Source organism: Apiospora aurea (assembly GCF_038362705.1).
Source record: "Apiospora aurea strain CBS 24483 chromosome Unknown utg000002l_segment0_segment0, whole genome shotgun sequence".
In the NCBI taxonomy this organism is placed as follows: Eukaryota; Fungi; Ascomycota; class Sordariomycetes; order Amphisphaeriales; family Apiosporaceae; genus Apiospora; species Apiospora aurea.
Window position 1 is genome coordinate 765264 of NW_027117389.1, and position 17237 is coordinate 782500.

The 17237-nt window shown below is 55.8% G+C and overlaps 6 protein-coding genes across 6 annotated transcripts in view; 3 read left to right on the forward strand and 3 right to left on the reverse strand.

Annotated features, from left to right (window-relative positions):
- Positions 1 to 601: 601 nt before the first annotated feature.
- On the reverse strand, positions 602 to 2339 carry PG986_002641 (MFS general substrate transporter; the record flags this gene model as incomplete). Its single annotated transcript, XM_066838863.1, has 3 exons — positions 602 to 1640; positions 1705 to 1789; positions 1859 to 2339. 3 exons carry the CDS (start codon positions 2337 to 2339, stop codon positions 602 to 604), a joined length of 1605 nt encoding a protein of 534 aa, XP_066703927.1.
- Positions 2340 to 5711: 3372 nt separating this feature from the next.
- PG986_002642 (major facilitator superfamily transporter) lies at positions 5712 to 8539 on the reverse strand (the record flags this gene model as incomplete). Its single annotated transcript, XM_066838864.1, has 10 exons — positions 5712 to 6214; positions 6281 to 6307; positions 6485 to 6539; positions 6620 to 6707; positions 6769 to 6798; positions 6873 to 7319; positions 7437 to 7513; positions 7685 to 8014; positions 8167 to 8195; positions 8359 to 8539. The coding sequence occupies 10 exons, from the start codon at positions 8537 to 8539 to the stop codon at positions 5712 to 5714; spliced, it is 1767 nt and encodes a 588-aa protein (XP_066703928.1).
- A 1993-nt stretch (positions 8540 to 10532) lies between these two features.
- Positions 10533 to 12661, reverse strand: PG986_002643 (uncharacterized protein; the record flags this gene model as incomplete). Its single annotated transcript, XM_066838865.1, has 4 exons — positions 10533 to 11037; positions 11114 to 11488; positions 11539 to 12261; positions 12336 to 12661. 4 exons carry the CDS (start codon positions 12659 to 12661, stop codon positions 10533 to 10535), a joined length of 1929 nt encoding a protein of 642 aa, XP_066703929.1.
- Positions 12662 to 14190: 1529 nt separating this feature from the next.
- On the forward strand, positions 14191 to 14925 carry PG986_002644 (uncharacterized protein; the record flags this gene model as incomplete). The annotated part of the gene is made up of 1 exon (XM_066838866.1): positions 14191 to 14925. The coding sequence occupies one exon, from the start codon at positions 14191 to 14193 to the stop codon at positions 14923 to 14925; it is 735 nt and encodes a 244-aa protein (XP_066703930.1).
- Positions 14926 to 15471: 546 nt separating this feature from the next.
- PG986_002645 (uncharacterized protein) lies at positions 15472 to 16122 on the forward strand (the record flags this gene model as incomplete). Its single annotated transcript, XM_066838867.1, has 1 exon — positions 15472 to 16122. The coding sequence occupies one exon, from the start codon at positions 15472 to 15474 to the stop codon at positions 16120 to 16122; it is 651 nt and encodes a 216-aa protein (XP_066703931.1).
- Positions 16123 to 16878: 756 nt separating this feature from the next.
- PG986_002646 (uncharacterized protein) overlaps positions 16879 to 17237 on the forward strand; it is a gene marked incomplete at both ends in the record, with an annotated part of 663 nt that continues 304 nt past the window's right edge. Inside the window, one exon of the mRNA XM_066838868.1 lies at positions 16879 to 17165. Within this exon, the coding sequence (XP_066703932.1) occupies positions 16879 to 17165 (287 nt within the window). The remainder of the gene's footprint in view (positions 17166 to 17237) is intronic.

The window sequence follows — 17237 nt, forward strand, 5'->3', positions numbered from 1 at the left end:
CATTGGGTTACGAGACTTATTGTGGGAATTTCGTCGACGGAAATAGTGCTGGTGCAATAACGGCATATCTACATTTGACTGCATCAAGCAAGGATCGACCCTCAATTCTGCGAGACATACCATGATGTCCGACGCTTCTTGGCTCTTGGGTGACAGAACAGTGAATGCAGGACCAAACCTGAATGGTTAGGCCTGCAGGTAGGCGACGCAGAATGCCCAATCAGCTTTTCAACCTGTATTAATGTAATCATGTGAACGAGAGCAACCCAGATAGCGACGCAAGGTCTCCGTGCCTTCTTGATTATCATTCTCAGACATGGGTCGATAGCGCGATCAATAGGAGTTTCGTCACACTCATGATTTACACTAAAGCACGGTCGGCTATAAATGATATAACATATCTTTGATGTCATTCATTCGTTTGTAATGACGAGGATACGGTGACTCGTACTTCCTGCGCACCTTTGCACCTGATCTCCAAATCGTAACATCATATCTACCCATCACCACCGCAAGAGAGTGCGACCTTGTTTCCCGCCAGTGCTTCGATCCCGTGAGGGCCATATTACTTTCGTAAAGTTCTTGGAATCAAGAAGAACCTCTAAACCTTGTGCTCCACCTCGTTGGCCGAAGAGTGCTGGCCCTGCTTGCTCTCCGCAAGCGAGACAGCATCCGCCGTCTTCTCCTGCAGATGCGCATGCGCATCGCTGACGTTGGCACCCGCCGGTCCAGCCTCCTCAAAGTGGCGACCGAGCTTCTCGGGGCCCAGGGCGGTCGTGACGGCGATGCCCAGCGCGATAATGACGGTCGCGACGCCCATGACGGGCCCGTAGGCCTCGACGCGGTTGCCCTTGCTGCTCGTGACGAAGTGGGACTCGGCGATGGCGTTGACGATCTGGGCCGAGGGGGACGAAATCATGTTGCCGAGCTGGTACGTGATTCCGGGGAAGCTGGAGCGGTACGCGGGCGGGGACAGCTCGTTGAGGTGGATGGGGATGACGCCCCACGCGCCCTGAACGAAGAACTGCATGAAGAAGCCCGACGCCGACAGCGAGCGCTCGCCCTCGGGCAGGATCCAGCCGGGGATCATGCAGCAGCTGACGAGCGACGCGACGACGATGGCGCGGCGGCGGCCGACGAACTGCGAGAGGTAGCCGACCACGGTGCCGCCGACGCAGGCGCCGACCTTCATCCAGATGGAGGCGCGCGTGCCCGCGGCGCTGTCGAGCTCTTTCGCGGTGATCATGAAGGTCGTGTACGAGTCCTGGCTGGTGTGGGAGTAGTAGTTGAACCAGGTCATGAGGACGACGCAGTAGAGGCACATGCGCCACTCGCGCGCCAGCATGGACTTGGTCTCGCCCCAGAAGTCGCCCGCCGTGATCTTGTGCCCGCTCTTCTTGGCCTCGAGGAACTGCTTGGACTCGGGGAAGCACAGGCGGATCAGGCCGGCGCCGATGGACAGGCCCGCGGCGATCCAGAAGACCGTCTTCCAGGTCTCGGTCGCGCCGCCGACGCCCAGGTTCGCGCACGCGGCCAGCACGTAGCCGAAGGAGTAGCCTTGCTGCATGATGCCGCTCATGAGGCCGCGGGCGTCGGTGGGGCAGTTTTCGAGGGCCATGGCCACGGCGTTTCCGTAGACACTGTTATTGCGTCAGTTAGCATTTGACACTACTTATAAAGGAAGTTATCAACTAGAGTACTCACCCTCCCATGAAGAGTCCGAAGAGGGATCGGACAGCGAGGAACTGCTGGAATGTCGTCGAGTAGATGGTGGCGATCTGGAGAAGACCTATTGTACATATACTTGTCAGTTACCGAGATATACTTGAGACGATATTCAGTCATCAAAAAGGCTTACCGAGAATAATCATGTTGCCGATCATGGGCCACTTGCGCCCAAACCGATCCCCAAGCAGCCCAAAGATCGCCGCGCCAACCGAGCGCAGCAGCAGCGTGAGCGTAATCGCCGTTGTGATATCCGTCTTGGAGCGGCCATAGTACTTGGCCAGCTTCGTCGTCTGGATGGACAGCGCGTGGAAGTCGAAGGCGTCGGCGGTCCAGGCGTAGAACCCTACAAAAAAGTAGAGCCACTGCTTGGCCGTGAGCAGGGCGAACAGCTTGAACGGGTTTTTCAAGGGCGGCGGGTTCTGCCACTCCTCGTACGTCTCGCCCTGGCTGTTGGTGATGACGACGCGCTGCTGCCAACGGAACAGGTCCCGGAAGGACTGTTTCGCCGTCGCCCACGTGCCCTTGACCACCACGGCGGGCTCGTGGGGGCCGCCGGCCGCCGCGGTCTGGGCGGCGGGCGGGTTGGGGGTGGGAGAGGTTTTCGAAGTCATGGGTGCGACTGATGCTGGACTCGATTCTGTTATGTCTGTCTGCTGGGTTTCTGCTTCTTGCGTGATGTTGGATGCTGCCTCCTTTATCTGGAAAGCTGGCAGGCCCGAAATAGAGTTTGGGAACCTTACTAGACAGACGCAACCTGGATGGCCCTTTTTCGAGGAGAACACCAAGTTGGAGAGTTCGACCCGGTCCCTTATATAGATCGCAACACGCACCCCCTTCGGAGGCGCTCCTTATCGCAGATGCAATAATTCACCGCCCGCTTGCTCGCGCAATGTACCACGAGCACATGGGGTAGATTGGTTGATTACCCCCTTCCCCCCAACCTGCCTTGCTGCTGTGTGATGCTGGCACGCTGGCATGTTCCTCCTTTCTTTTTCCCTTCCCTTCCCCCAATTGCGGGGAGACGCGCTGATTCGTAGGTTGGCGTTCGAGACGCATCCCCAGTCTCATTGCGGCGCACCGATTCTGGGGTCGAGTGTGTTCAGCCAAGGCTGCCAAGTGTCTTGGTGCTGGGCGCCATTGGAGGGCCAAGACGCCGGGCCCAGCTCGCCAGCTGCACATCGTGACCACCCCGGATCTCGCCCAGCCATATGTGCGAAGCATACATTCCATACCCAGCAAGGGCTCCGTCCAAACCCCCAGAGTGGCTTTTTCTACCAAGCGTTTCGTTTCCACCACCTCGTGCTAAAGGCCCGAATATTCCCGGCATTTCGTTCGCTCTTCCCCGCGTTCCTGCTAATTTTGGTGTTTTCCTGGGGGAGAGGAGGAGACTGGACAACTGGCCCGCCGCCCATGATGAGCTGTTTTCTCCGATGCGGAGAGAAGGTATTGACACTAGAATGGAAAGAGGCAAACCGTGGAGACACAATGGAGTGGTTTTATGTCAGTATCTGATGATTCCCCATGGTGTTTCCCAACGGTCTCGTCACCTTGCGTGCCAATGTTTCAATACCGAGCCCTCGGGGCAGGTAGGTTAGGTTGTTACGTTATCAGACGGCGGCAAACGAGGCTCGCAGGTAGAGTGATACGTGTTGTTTCTTTTACTGTGTCGATCCTCATGACGCTCGTAAGGGGAAAAAGCAAATGTGACAGATTAGCCACGGATTAAGGCGTCGCGTGCGGCCGTGTGGTCGCATCGCGGCGCCGTATGTGCGTGGATTGATGTCCTCCATGTCATTCGCCATTTTCTTGAGTAACGATAAGCCGCCGTTCGTTCGGGGCAGTGTGACAGCCTCCTCCCTTACGTACGTACGTTTCGTATGCTGGAAGTTGAGTAGCTGCGCGGGGAAACCGAGCCATCTTTTCAGCTCACATGTTTCCTTTGGTTCAAGGCTCTAGCAGATATCGGACTGAAAAGGTAGCTTGGATTGAATGTTATTCTCATGTCCTATGTCTACATCATTACCAAGAGTGAGCGCAGAAGAAACGGCAACTTGGATGCCGAGTTTGCCATCCGTTGACCATTTGACCCCCACAAGTGCTTTGTCCTCCCCCCCTCCAAGCTAGAAATCCCCGGTAGTAGGTAGGCTGGCAGTAACACTAGACATCTGGGCAAGGCGACGCGATCCTAGTGCTGTCCCTGGCTGGCCTCGAACTGGGATAATGTTCCGTCACCCTCGTCGAGAAAAAGTCTTTATGTGGCTTACTCAAGCGTTTCGCTGGCTGGCTTGGCGAAGGATGCCGCGTGCCGCACGAGGGCCCTGCTAAAGCAAAAGACGGAACGGGCCAATGGCTTGCCACTTCGTGTTGGGCGAGCTCGGGAAAGACGTACAGACAAGAATTGAGGCTTATCGCCTAAAAGACTTGGAACTCTTCCTTTCCTCGGGCGGCGTTGCTTGTCCCGACCTTCGGCGGGCGTGGCATGGGGGGGAAAAAAAGCTTGGAAACAGGGCTGAATTCTTCCCGTAAAATCTATCAGGTGTAAAAAGGGTAGGAATTCCAGCAGCGCATTTATCTCAGCTATTTGAATGGTAGACTACTAGGCATGAAGTCGGCAATGTCGCGACAGAGGAATAGGCGAGACAGAGAGAGTGAGCGGACCGGTTCGTCATGCAGCCGACCAGTACTTGTGGGCGCGCTTCCCACTCACCCAGCATGTCGGGCATCTTCCGACCCATTATTGCTTTCATTTTCTTGCCCCTCCCCCGTACTTTCGCCCTCCCCGCAACTCCAGGTTTTTTGACGCGCAGAAGTTGGCAGTCATTTGGTTTCATTGCGCACACATCAAAATCCACTCTCTGGTGGAAACGAACCCACAGGAAGGTCTGGGCCTTTCGCTGGAACAGGCCAAGGGACCTCTCGTGGACATCTGGTTGTCACTATTCTGTCTCACTTTGATTCATTATTAGCGCATCAATCTCAACGACAATAGTCAAGATAGGACAGTAGGAGCTGATGCAAGGCATCCGAGAACTTCCGATCGCCACTAGGGATGAACTACATGATGAACTAATGATCCTTCGGTATGTAGCCCCCCATCCAACCATTCCCCAAGCAAAAGAACCGCTGCGATGAACCGTGTCGTACGATCAGGACCCCGGTTCGACGTAGGTCAAGACTGTTTCTTTTGGGACGTGCTTAGCTGGGGGAAGAAGCCCATGCGGGGTTGGGATTTTGGCACTGGAGCACTGGAACTACCCCAAAGTCCACCCCCAAATCCCAAAGGCTCCCCAAGACGCTAACCTAGGGAGTGCAACCCCAGGTCCACAGGCTCCCCAGCACCAAAACACCTGCCTAAGAGGGTCCCCCCAGACGCGCCAAGGGTCCAATCCAACGGCTGCAGGCATTCAAGCAGCAACCAAGTCACAGGTTCATATCGGCCACAACTACTGCTACATCCGATTTGGTTACTGTCGCCGACGACACGATGTTCGATATTGGAAACGAGTAAGACGAACTAACCCATGTGCAACATCCGCGCCGCATCAGGCCTATCTATGTTCGTCTAGTTGCTTTGGTCTCGTTCATTGGAACCATCCGAGGGTAAAGAATCATCCCCCTCCTTCGATGCTTACTACGTCTTGTCGTTTTGTGTGCCGGTGTCCGTGGAATCCCAATGATCTACCAATGACTCTTCTACTCCCCAGATCCATTGCGACCCTTTTGGCATGGCGTGCGTTTACCACGATAATCCCTCGGGACTGACACATGCTCCCTGCGACTCAAGCAAGCAAACCAATCTTTAGTGAAGCAACCACAGACGACAAGATAGCCTTGCCACCGGGGGACGTCCGAGTTCCTAGAAAGATGAATGGATAATGGATGTATGTTGTTCTTGGGATTGGACAGGGTATCCCGTGTATTTACAGTTCGTCCCTTGAAACCCCGACGTTTCTTCCAAGAGCCTCCCCCCCTCAAGCCTCCTCTCAGACCGCCTCCTTGCCAAAATTCACGTTCTCGTCCCGCGGCTCCCCGAGCGAGTTCTGCAGATTGTCATCGCCATCCTCTCCTCGCCCTGTGTGCTGCGGCCGTTCCTCCGCACGCCTCTGCTTCTTCATCTCCTCGATTCGCTTCTCCCGCTCACGACCCTCCTCCGCGTGGTCTCTCCTTCCTCCCACCCCTACCACCACCGTCGACTCCTCGGACGAAGACGATATCACCGAGAAGTCCCTGTCGCGCTCGCGCATAGGCAGCCTCCGTAGCGGCGGCGGCGACAACGCCGCGCTCGAGCCGTTCGTGTGCCGCCGCTGCCGTTCCTCGTCGTCCGGCTTCCCCCCTCGGTCGGCTCGTCGGCTTCTTCGGTCGGCGCGAACTTGGACCGCCGCCGGATCTGCTTGCCGTACTTGTAGAAGGCAAACGGGATCACGGCCAGGATGGTCGCGACGCCGCCGATTAAGGAGCCGCCGCCGCCGATGCCTAGGGCTGTGAACTACATTTTGAGGTCATTAATATCGATACATATATTGGCGACGGGGGCACAGAGTAGTCAGCTTACCATTTGGTTCGTGAACAACGGTGCGGCCTGCGCGTGACATTGAAGTTAGCACTGCGTTTTTATTTACCATGGACCCTGAATCAGGAACGTTTCCCCAATGCCAGCACAGATGCTCCAGGGAAATGAGAAGACCGCCTTCAGAGAACTCTCGACGGACATAGATGGTGCTCCATGATGGAGCGTTTAAAGGGGCTGACTACTTACCGCACCACAAGCCGACCGACACACCGTGTTGGCCGCGATGGCGGAAGCCGCGTACCTAGAGAAAGAGTAGTTAGCCATGCCACTTCCTGTAGACTATGTGCCATACAAGACAGCTTACATCAAGTAGGTGTCTACCAGGTAGTTGAGATAGCCCACAAAGATGAGCATCAGCGACGAGGCCAAGAACACCCCGGCAATCGTGGGGACGATCCAATGGATAGAGCTACTCCAATGTCAGCTGTGAGAAGAGACGTGTTAACCGGCCGCTCCCGAGCGCCACTTACTCGAACTCTGCCGTCCAGGCAAACCAGAACCTAAGTAATCGCGAATGGTTTAGTGAAAGTTGTACAGAGAGGATGGTTGGTAATGGATGCGACGGGTGACTTACATGGTAACAGCGAACCCGATTCCCCCAATCATGGCAATAGGCAGCCGATCCTCCGGCTCCAGCTTCTCGCCCCGCGCGACCCGCCTCGCCTTCTTCTTGGAATCGACGACCACCACGATGGCGCCCAGCAGCGAGCCGACGACGGTGCCGACGAGCGGCAGCTCCCCGACGCCTGCGTTCCAGCCGCGGCGCTGCTGGAAGACGATGGGGTAGATCGAAAACAACATGTACAGCAAGGTGTACACGATGGACATGTAGACGGCGCACAGCAGCGAGATGGTGTCGAACAGGATGATCCAGGGCCGCGTCAGGGCGATCTTGTAGATGCGCAGCAGGGACCGGTCCGTGTCCTCGACGGGGGCCTTGACGTCTTGGTAGCCGGGCAGCTTGGCGGCGCGGATCCGGCGGGCTTTGGTTTTGAGGATCATGGGGCCGAACGTCTCGGGTCTGGATCAGCAGCCCCTTTATGTCAGCAGGTGTGGCTCGTCCGGGTCTTTCCTACCTTTCGTCATGGCGGATGCGACGACGAGAGCGTTGAGAAAAGGGGGGAAGAGGGTAACCTACAATGTGAACATGAGGATGGCCGTACCGGCGCCGAACCACAGGAGGACGTAGAAGATCCATCTCCAGTCCTCCTTCAGCTGGATGAACCCAGCTATGACCGGACCCATCGCAGGACCAACTAGAAAGACCCATGTCAGCACTCGCCCACTCAGCATCATCAATCAAAAAGGAGGTTTTGTTTTCTTCTTTTTTTTTTAAAAAAAGAAGAAAAAAGAAGAAAGAAAAAAAGAAAAAGTCAATATACATACTCCAAACCATACAAGAAAACGCCGCCATGGCGTTCCCCGCTCGACGGGATTCCACAGATCCGCCAGCACGCCCGGCCCATTACTAAGGGGCGCGCTGACGAAGGTGCCGGTGAGGAAGCGGCCGACGAGCAGGCTGCCAAAGTTGGGCGCGAAGGCGCACAGGAAGTTGAAGGCGAGGTACAGCAGGAACGTGATGTAGAAGATCCAGCGCCGCCCGTAGAACTCGGACAGGGGCGCGAACAGCAGGGGGCCCGCGCAGTAGCCCAGCAGGAACAGGGTGATGGTCAGGCCCGCGGCTTCTTCGGAGACGCCAAAGTGTTCGGATATGCTCTGTTTGAGGGGCGGGGTTTTGGTCAGGTACCGGTCACCCGTCGCGCGTTGAACAGGAGCGAAGACATGGTCGCACGATCATGCCTTTGGGTCACAGGGGGGAGGTGGTGAGGTAGGTGACTTGGCATCAGTGATGGATGGGATGAACTCACGGGAAAGCAGCCCGACGGACCGGACGACGCTAATGTGGCGTTCACCACGAGTAAGACTGCCAAGAAGAAGGAAACATCAGATGACCGCGTTCCCCTTTCGTTCCTAACCGTACCAATTTCCCCCATGGAGACGCACAGTGACGCTCAGGAGATCGATCCATCAGGACGGGAAGGGCAAGAGGGTTCGCCTACCGGCAGTACAGGTGCAATACCAGCGCCGCGCCGTCGACCAGTTATGCGGGTTTTCGACGTCGCCGGGCGCGAAGTCCACGTGGCCGTCGGCGTTGAGGTAAGGTTTCTCCTCGGCGGCCAGGTGGCGCGTCCGGTACGGCTTGGCCGTTGGCCGGGAGAGAATGCGTCCCAGGCTTGGCATCGTGGTGGGCGGTCGGGTCTTTCTTCTCCTTTTACTACTGTCTCCAGCTCATCTGGGGTGTATATGCTTCGGTTAGAAATATATAAGGCAGATGTTGTCTCTTGCGTCATCCCATCAGATCACACATATATGTATACTCATTCATGAATAGACAAAGAGCCCAGGCAGTCTTAATATAATGAGAAACGGAGGAGCAGATGAATATTCTCTAGCAGTAGAGCTATATCTGTCTCTTTCAACAGAACCGCCTTCGCCATTTTCAACATCGATCAACTAATCCATCCATCATCATCCCCTGATCCGAGCGCGTCGTCACTGACGTCTTCGGTGTCGATGGGATCGCATGACGTAAACGCGCGCCCGCGAACTCCGCCTCCACTAGGGTGCCCGCACCTTTATTCCCGATATCTCCTTCCCCAATGTTCTGGCTTAGCGCTGAACAGTTGAAGAAGAGCCATGGAAATAAGAGACGCGACAATCCGGGAGTCACCATCCGCCCGGTAACAAAGCCCGCTACCAAGCGCCATTGGCCCAGTATCGCGGACCATCACCCCCAGCCGAGGCTAAATGGGATTTAGACTCGGGGCTTCGCGCTTTGGGGGCCGACGGGCGACTTACTAATAAAGGCAATTCGGATTGATACAGTACTGTATTTGTCAGAAACCATCAGATCGATCTCTTCTTGCACGCCATATCATTCCTCACTCGTCTTAATTCACCGCCTCAATCCGATTCCATCGGGCTATGCGGCTATGCCACCCCCCTCAACCGGGTTCCAACCGACTGCCCATTCACCGAGCGACCGCGACATGGTATCGTCAACGCTGACTAGGTGGAAACTCGGGAAGTGAAGTTTTGCTCATTCGTTATGCGATTGCCTGAGCGACATGCCTTTCTCGATAGTTGATCATTATCCCACGAGAAGATGCGGTCAGCATCGATATCATCAAGTGTGGAGACAGATTCCAACGGCAAGGCAACTCTGTCAGACATGTACAGCATAGGGCTAGGAAGTGAGACCATATCCACAGGGATCGAGTTGAGCCGCATGGTCATCATGCGCGTATGCGTATGTACATAAACTCAGGATGCGCTGGGATGGGTGCCGGTCCCCGCTTCCTGCCCTCTGGATCAGCATGCGGGATCCGCGGTCATGGTAATCAATCGCTTGCGGATCTGGGGAAAGCTATTGGCAATCACAACTTGACTTGGTTCAATGTACAATCTGATTATATGTCCTCGAATGAATAATGGCAGTTCGTTCTTGTAATAGTGGTAGCATACGAGTAGGATACTCGATTGGTAAGAGCGCTTAGGTCCCAAGACCTCCATCGCATCAATTAGACGTGCCATCAGGTTCTATTTGTTTTTTTGTTTTGTTTTTTTTTAAAAAAAGAAGAAGAAGAAAAAACATCCCAGTTCGGCAGAGCCATAACGGGATAGCGTGAAGCTAATACCGCATCGTTCAATCCCGTAACCGCACCTAATGACGGGGGGCTGAAGTTCGACAACAGGCGACGAAAGCCGAGATCGCGAAAGCATGTCTAACTGCAGTGCGGCTCAACGTTACGAAGTCAGGTCGGTGTGACTAAAATGGCGGCATGCCGGGCGCCATGCATCGCGCATGCTACAGGACGGCTCCTCCTGCGCAGGTGCCGTGTGCTACTCCGGTTCCGGTCGCACGGGGACCGTCTCGGGCGAGCAAGCTGCCGGAACTCTACGCACGCCCTTGTGCTACAGCAGCATTTCGCGCCTGCAGTAGGTGTCCGCTGCTACTACACCAAGAGCTGCCATTGAGACGCCATGTTGTCCTGATTATTGGTTGTGCACGCCATCGGTGGCTGGCATGTTGTCATCAAGCCGATAATGCAAACGAGCTCCTCATTCTCGCATTCTCGCGTCTTCACATTGGCCTTTCACCTGAGCTCCACCGAGCCCGCGCTGGTAAGTGTGACACACAAGGTAGTCGGTCAATCGGTTCGTACATTTCCCTCTATCTGCTGTCATTCATCACAACATCGTCGCCCGCAATGCTCGGCGTGCCCCCATCCGTATCCCCACCCGTATCTGTACTATGCGCGTGCAGCGACGACCGCCGCAGGTAGTACGCGCGGCTCAGGCCCCGGGCCTCCAGCTGCGACATGATGCTCTCGGCAATCGCCCAGCGACCCGCGAAGAACTGCAAGCTCTCGAAGCGGTCCCGTATCTGGCCGTCTAGGTACTCCCCTTCCTCCGGGTAGAAGCGCCACCGTTCAGCAAAACCCCGGCACGTAAGATAACACGACGTGGCGGCGGATGGTGCCGTCACGGTATGACCCCGGCCTGGGTTACGCGCAAGTCGTTCGTAAAGTCGGCACGCGATGTCGATGCCGATCTGGCAAGCAAATTTCAAGGCTGCCAAGGCGCACGCGAGGTCCATGTTCTCCTGGATGAGGCTCTTGGAAGGCGAGCCCACCTCTTCGGGCGGCATATATGGTAAGTACAAGGTAAATAGAGCGCTGCTTAGTAGTTAGTAACGAAGCATCGGCGCCTCGAAGACGACGGGGTCCATGTTGGGCTCGGGAGATAACGTACGAAACACACATGGCGAAGCAATCAATCTCCATCTCCCAATTGCGGTGGTCTTCTATTAGGGTCTGGGTAGCACTCCGGATCTCTCCGTCAAGGTGGGAGAAGACGGAAATGGGCGGTAAAGGAGCCGCCTTGTCGCGTTCCGACTCCCATCGGAGGGCACGATGTAGAATGTTGGCCACTTGGGCAGCTTTTTGAATGGCTGTCAGGTCAGGTGTTATTGCCTTCCCAACAGGCGTCCGTTGGGACGGTTGGTATGAAAATGGGGGGATGTGATGCCTCGGGCTGGACACGCTCGCGGCTGGTAAACAAGTACTCGGCTGTGGAGACTCGAGTATGAAGGGGAGGAACTTGGCGGGTTGATCGGAATGAATGGACCTAACGAATGGTGAGTTGCTGCACGTTTCAACAGGCCCGGATCTGCTTACTGGTCCATGATGAACAGACTCCACCATAGCCCGGACATTTCTTCCTCCTCTATACTGGACCAATTCGAGCCCATGCTGCCGACTTGGCCCGGTTTCACATTGAGCACTCTCGCCGTCATCGCCGCGTCCCCCAAGGTGCGATAGCTGGCGAGGGAGTTACCATGGCCGTATTCGTACAGGCATAGCAGAACAAGGCATTGCACTAGAAGTATCGTCGGCTCTCCACAGTTCAATATGGAGAGTACGCGCTTGACGAGACGGTACTCGTCATCCCATACGGCCTTCGGGTTTTCGCCCGGCACAGGGCGCATCACCAGGTACATCATGATGAGAAGTAGAGCCTGCTCGACAGTCATCTCGAGAAGATCGTGTCCTGGACTGGGCTCGGAACCCTCATTGCAGGTGGCGTCGCTCATCGTCTCGGGTGTATCTGTCGTGCGATACCGCTCAAACATGCGATGAAAGATGATGGGGTGGACAGCTCCCAGCCAGGGGTGGATATAGTCGAAGTAGCTGTCGGCCACAACGGGCCAGTCTGTCTTGTTGTCCCTGAGTATGTTGAGGATCTGCGACGCCGAAAGATCCTCCAGAAGGGCCGGACGGCCTAGCATCGAAAGGGTGTCTATCGCCGACTCACCCTGGGACAGGTCGAGGCCTGGGTGCAAGCCTCCGATCTTTTGGGAGTCGCCGACCATGTAGTAATATGCACATGTTGCGCTGAGCCTGTGAGGGGGTAAGATTTCATCATCCTAGGCAGTCCGACTGGGAGTGACCCGGATGAACGAATGCTGACATACCTCGTGCATCTCGAGCACTTGGGCAGAAGCCTGTCACATTTCCGCTTCGAGGAACGGCATTTGGCGCAAGCACGTGGAGCGCAGTCCATCCTAGAAGAGGCACACTCGGTCAGATTCAGCGGTCCAGGTTCGACCAGGCCGAGGGGACTCATCATGGTCGCCGCAGGCCATGGCATCGGATCCGACATGGACGAAGTCCGCGCCGGCGACGACCCAGACAAAATGGCTTGCACGCACCTCATAGGCGTGTTGGATGACGGTGGGGTCACCGCAATGCCCTCGACATCGTCGAAATTTTGCGGAGACTGCTGCGGGGCCTTGCCCATTGCCGTATTCCGCGCAGGGGAGGGAGCTATTAGGTTTTAGGAAGTAAGGCAGCTGTAAAGGAGGGCTCTCTCTCGCTCGCTCGGGGTGATGTAGGTATTCGAATGGGAAAGATGGGAAAGGGAGTGAATCAATCGGATGCGCGGTCCATTGAATCGTGGCGGTGCTGCTGCTGCCAATCCACAACTAGGAGCATGGCAGGGTAGAGTTGACAGAGAACAGACCAGACGATCATTTCTGGCCGGCAAACGGGACAGGACGGGGCGCCGTAGGTCGACTGATGTCCTTCTACCAGTGTCTGGATTGCTTGGCGGGCCTGGGATCCCTCGGGGCCAGGGGATTTGTTCGAGAGTTGATGGGCGCGATGGGGGTGATGGGTTATGAGTAGGTAGATGGGCACCAATCTCGCTCCCTCTCAACTCTCTCCGTCTGTCTCCTGGCAAGCCTGGCAAGCCTCCCCCTAAAGACAAAGGAAAGGCTAGACTGCAATGCCTTAGTGCCACCTCCAGGGCTGTCAAGTGGGCCTCGGTCCGGAGTATCGCCGACAAATGGACCCCTGGGGGGCCCTGGGACAGGAGAAAACCCACTGACCGCGAGCATCTCGTACGAAATGGATATATCGGCTGGAAAACAATATCTCCGTGATGATAAAACTCTTTTCTGCTATCGCATCGGGAGCGAACTTGAGGCTGGATCATCGCCTGTAATATTGCAGCCGCGACCGAAACTAAGTGTACCAAATACCACCTATACTCGCTTCATGCGGGGTTTCTTATCGCCGTTGGCCCGTTGATCCGCTAGAGCGGTAAAATCCGAAATCAGCACCTGCGTAGTACCTGCCATTCCAAGCAGGCTGGCAGGAAAGGACCCCAACAATTGCGTTATGAGCGGGCCAAAACGCAATTGATCTGTCATAGTCCATCGGCTCCCACTGGCCGCGAACTGTCACAGCAACACCTACACCTGTTCTTGCAGAAGTCAGGACGCCGGCCTGGGGAGCCGACAACCCTAGCTCCCGGGAGAGCCCGCTGTCCCCCCCTGCCCCCCATATGGGCCATGGGCCATTGCATCATTATGCTAGGCCTACAGTACATTCTGCACCCATCGTCGTGTCCGTAAGGCATGGGGGTTTCTGCTGAGATGCCGTGTTTCGGATTCTGCGACGGAATGGGTTGGCCCACTGACATTTCGGGGAACCGGTCGCCCTCGTCCTCGTCCTGTGTTGTCGCAACTGATTGAATCCACATGATAGGCATACGCCAAGCAATTGACAGCTTGTCGACGTCCCGGAATCCGGTACCGGAACAGTCTAGATCGTAGGGCGCAGCCGACAAATCTCCTCGCAACGACGGCGGGAAGAGCTAAGACACATGTCGGGGTGCACCGAACCGTGAACAAAAGAAGGCATAAACGTGCCTCGACTATCTCCGGATAATCGAACCAACTGCCAGAAACACAGAAAAGAAATTCCCTTGGTTATGAATTGAACGAAGCAGTATTTTTAAGACCACTGGATTCAAACTCTACCACAATGGCAACTACATTGAAGCTCTCTGAATACCGCCTTCTCTGCTTCGATGTCTACGGGACCTTGGTCGATTGGGAAACCGGCATCCTGACGGCCCTGAAGCCCCTCCTCGCGGCCAACGATGCCTCCACCAAGTTCAGCAACGAGCACCTGCTGACCGTGTACCACGAGTTGGAGGCGGCCCAGCAGGCCGAGACCCCGTCCATGCAGTACTCGCAGCTCCTGGCGACGGTGCACCCGAAACTGGCCGCGCGCCTCGGCCTGTCGTCGCACGCCCCGACCGACGCGGAGAGCCGGGCCTTCGGGCAGTCCGTGGGCGCGTGGCCGGCGTTCCCGGACACGGTGGACGCGCTGCGGCGCCTGCAGAAGCACTTCAAGCTCGTGGTGCTCTCCAACGTGGACCGCGAGTCCTTCGCGGCGACCAACGCGGGGCCCCTGCAGGACGTCCCCTTCGACCTCATCGTCACGGCGCAGGACGTCGGCACATACAAACCCGACCTCGGCAACTTCGAGCACATGCTGCGACGGGTCGAGGACGAGTTCGGCGTGAAGCCGGAGCAGGTCATCCAGACGGCACAGAGCCAGTTCCACGACCACCACCCGGCCAAGAAGGTCGGGCTCAAGTCCAGCTGGATCGTAAGGCCGGGGGCTATTATGGGCAACCGCGGAGAGGAGCTGTACGACTGGAAGTTTGAGACGCTCGGGGAAATGGCAGATGCACTGGAGAGCGAGCAATAAGGAGGTTATGGCTTATTGATAGGATATATGGCAGGGAAAACACTGTGTTAGCAGTAACAGAGGAACCCATCATTCATTTTACTGGCGATAAAGAAGTTTACTTTATTTGTAATAGAATGAGTAAAATGTTATAACAATATTCTATACGTTTCCCCCATCTCTATCAATTTTTAACGAATCCCTTAACTGGACAGAGAAGCAATAGTCGTCAGTCCTTGGATGAGAAGTATGGCTCCCGGATGTGACAAAGGCATTACTACATTATGTCCTTGTCCAGGGAGGCTGGAGGTAATGGTTTGTCTGTCATTGTTCCTTGGGTACATGAGGCGTCCCTTTCTGTGCCTTTTCTTTTTGTTCTGTCAATATGTTGAAAATGGTTTTTTTCCTTAGAACAATAAATTGTTCACTGTTGAATGCCCCGCCGTCCGCTTCGCGTCCGAGATACCACACCCATCACCCCTATACGAAGTTAAGTACTCCGCTAACACCAAGACCGCCACATGTGTGATACCTCTCTTTCCTATCGAAGAAGCAGTGTCACCCAAGATGGCTAACAACTACACTATCCCCTTCCTGTCTCTACCCCCAGAGCTCAGAAACATGATCTACTATCTCGCCCTTGGCGACCTCAAAATCTCATACGGCCCAACAACCTGCACAGCCCTAGCCCCTCCCGCCCTCACGCAGACCAACCGCCAGGCCCGGGCCGAGACCCTGTCACTGTACTACAGCCAGAACAGCTTCCACTTCGCCCTCCCCCTCCCCGGCGGCCCGTCCGCCTTCGAGCGCTGGTGCGCCGCCATGGCGCCCCATTTCCCCCTCATCACCCGCTGCATCTCCTTCACGCACGCCAAAATGGCTGAGCCGCGGCACTGGCGCGCCAAGCCGTTCGACTACCAGGTCGGGTTCGAGCTGAGCTCGGAGCGGGGCCCGGACGACCCGCGGCGCGTAGGGGGCGGCGGTGGCCACGACGAAGGAGCGCTAGACGTGAACGATACGTATACGCTCTCGCGCGCGTGCTTCCGGATGCTGCTCGCCCAGGCGGGGCCGTTTTGCTACATGGCAGGCCGGAAGGCGGCCGTTGACGCCGTTGTCAAGGCGCTGTGCGCCGTGGCGCCGTTGTGTACGCGGGTGAATTCGCGCATCTACTTTTCTTGGAGTATGCCGTACTTGTCTCGACCGGCTTTTGCGCGTTGACCTGACGTCCATTCACTGAGTACAGCATCGAGCGAAATATGCAGGATTGTGGGCGTGCATGGCTTTTGCTGTATCCATAACCCCTCGGAACTACCAGTGAGTATCGACGATGGATAATTGAAGTCATTCCACCATCTGGGGACGTGGACATTAAACCCTGAGTATATTCTCACTACCATGTAGGACAATGCGTGGCGTGGTATTCAGGGAGGGCATAGATTCCCCGTTCTAATCGCAATGAGCTCTGGCAGCAGTGAATATATAACCACATCCATATTTGTATCTAATCTATTTATTCATCATTTCTCGCTGAGCATGCCGTTGCCAAGATCTGCCGCTTGTGACTGGAATATTATTATTGTTCCGTGGCATTATTCCACAATATTGCACATGATTAAGTCTTGGCTCTGCATGGAATGTTATGTTGTTACCCAAAGCCCAATGAGGTGAATCCCACCGAGTCGGCGGATCCACGCACATCTCCATGCAACATAAGCGTACCGTCAGGATGCATACCCATGCAATCCCATGCAGCCGGGACGTAGGTTTCCACCGATCCTCCCCGAAGCGGTCAGCAGAATGCGCTTATGCATTCAACCAACCTCCTGACGTTGAACCATAAATTCGGCATTTTGACTTTTCACCCGGTGCTGTTTACATCCCGCAGCGCATGCACTCATCTCAGCCAAAACATCCAAACGGCAGCCTATTTTGCAACTCAGCACACCGGCGAAGCCCTAACTGATTCCGTACAAGATGACACGCCGGATGAACTCCCCTGTGGCCTTGTGCATGGCCGCCCTGTGTCTATGCATCTCCCAGGTTGCTGGTGCAGGAGAGACGAAACTGAACATCACGGCCATCGGCGCATCCGGGGGCAAGTCGACGCTCGAGTGCTGGCAGCTGGACTCGCCCTTCGCCGTCTCCGACACGCCCGGCACCCGCGGCAGCGCGATGGCGAACCTGGGTAACGTCACCAATATGGGCATCGGCGTTATACCGGCCAACTTTGATGGCGGATTGCACAACGCGCCGGCCAACCAGTAAGGAGATCGAAGCACCCCTTTTATGAGATAATCAATGACCACACCTGCTGGATACACCTGTGCTAATCA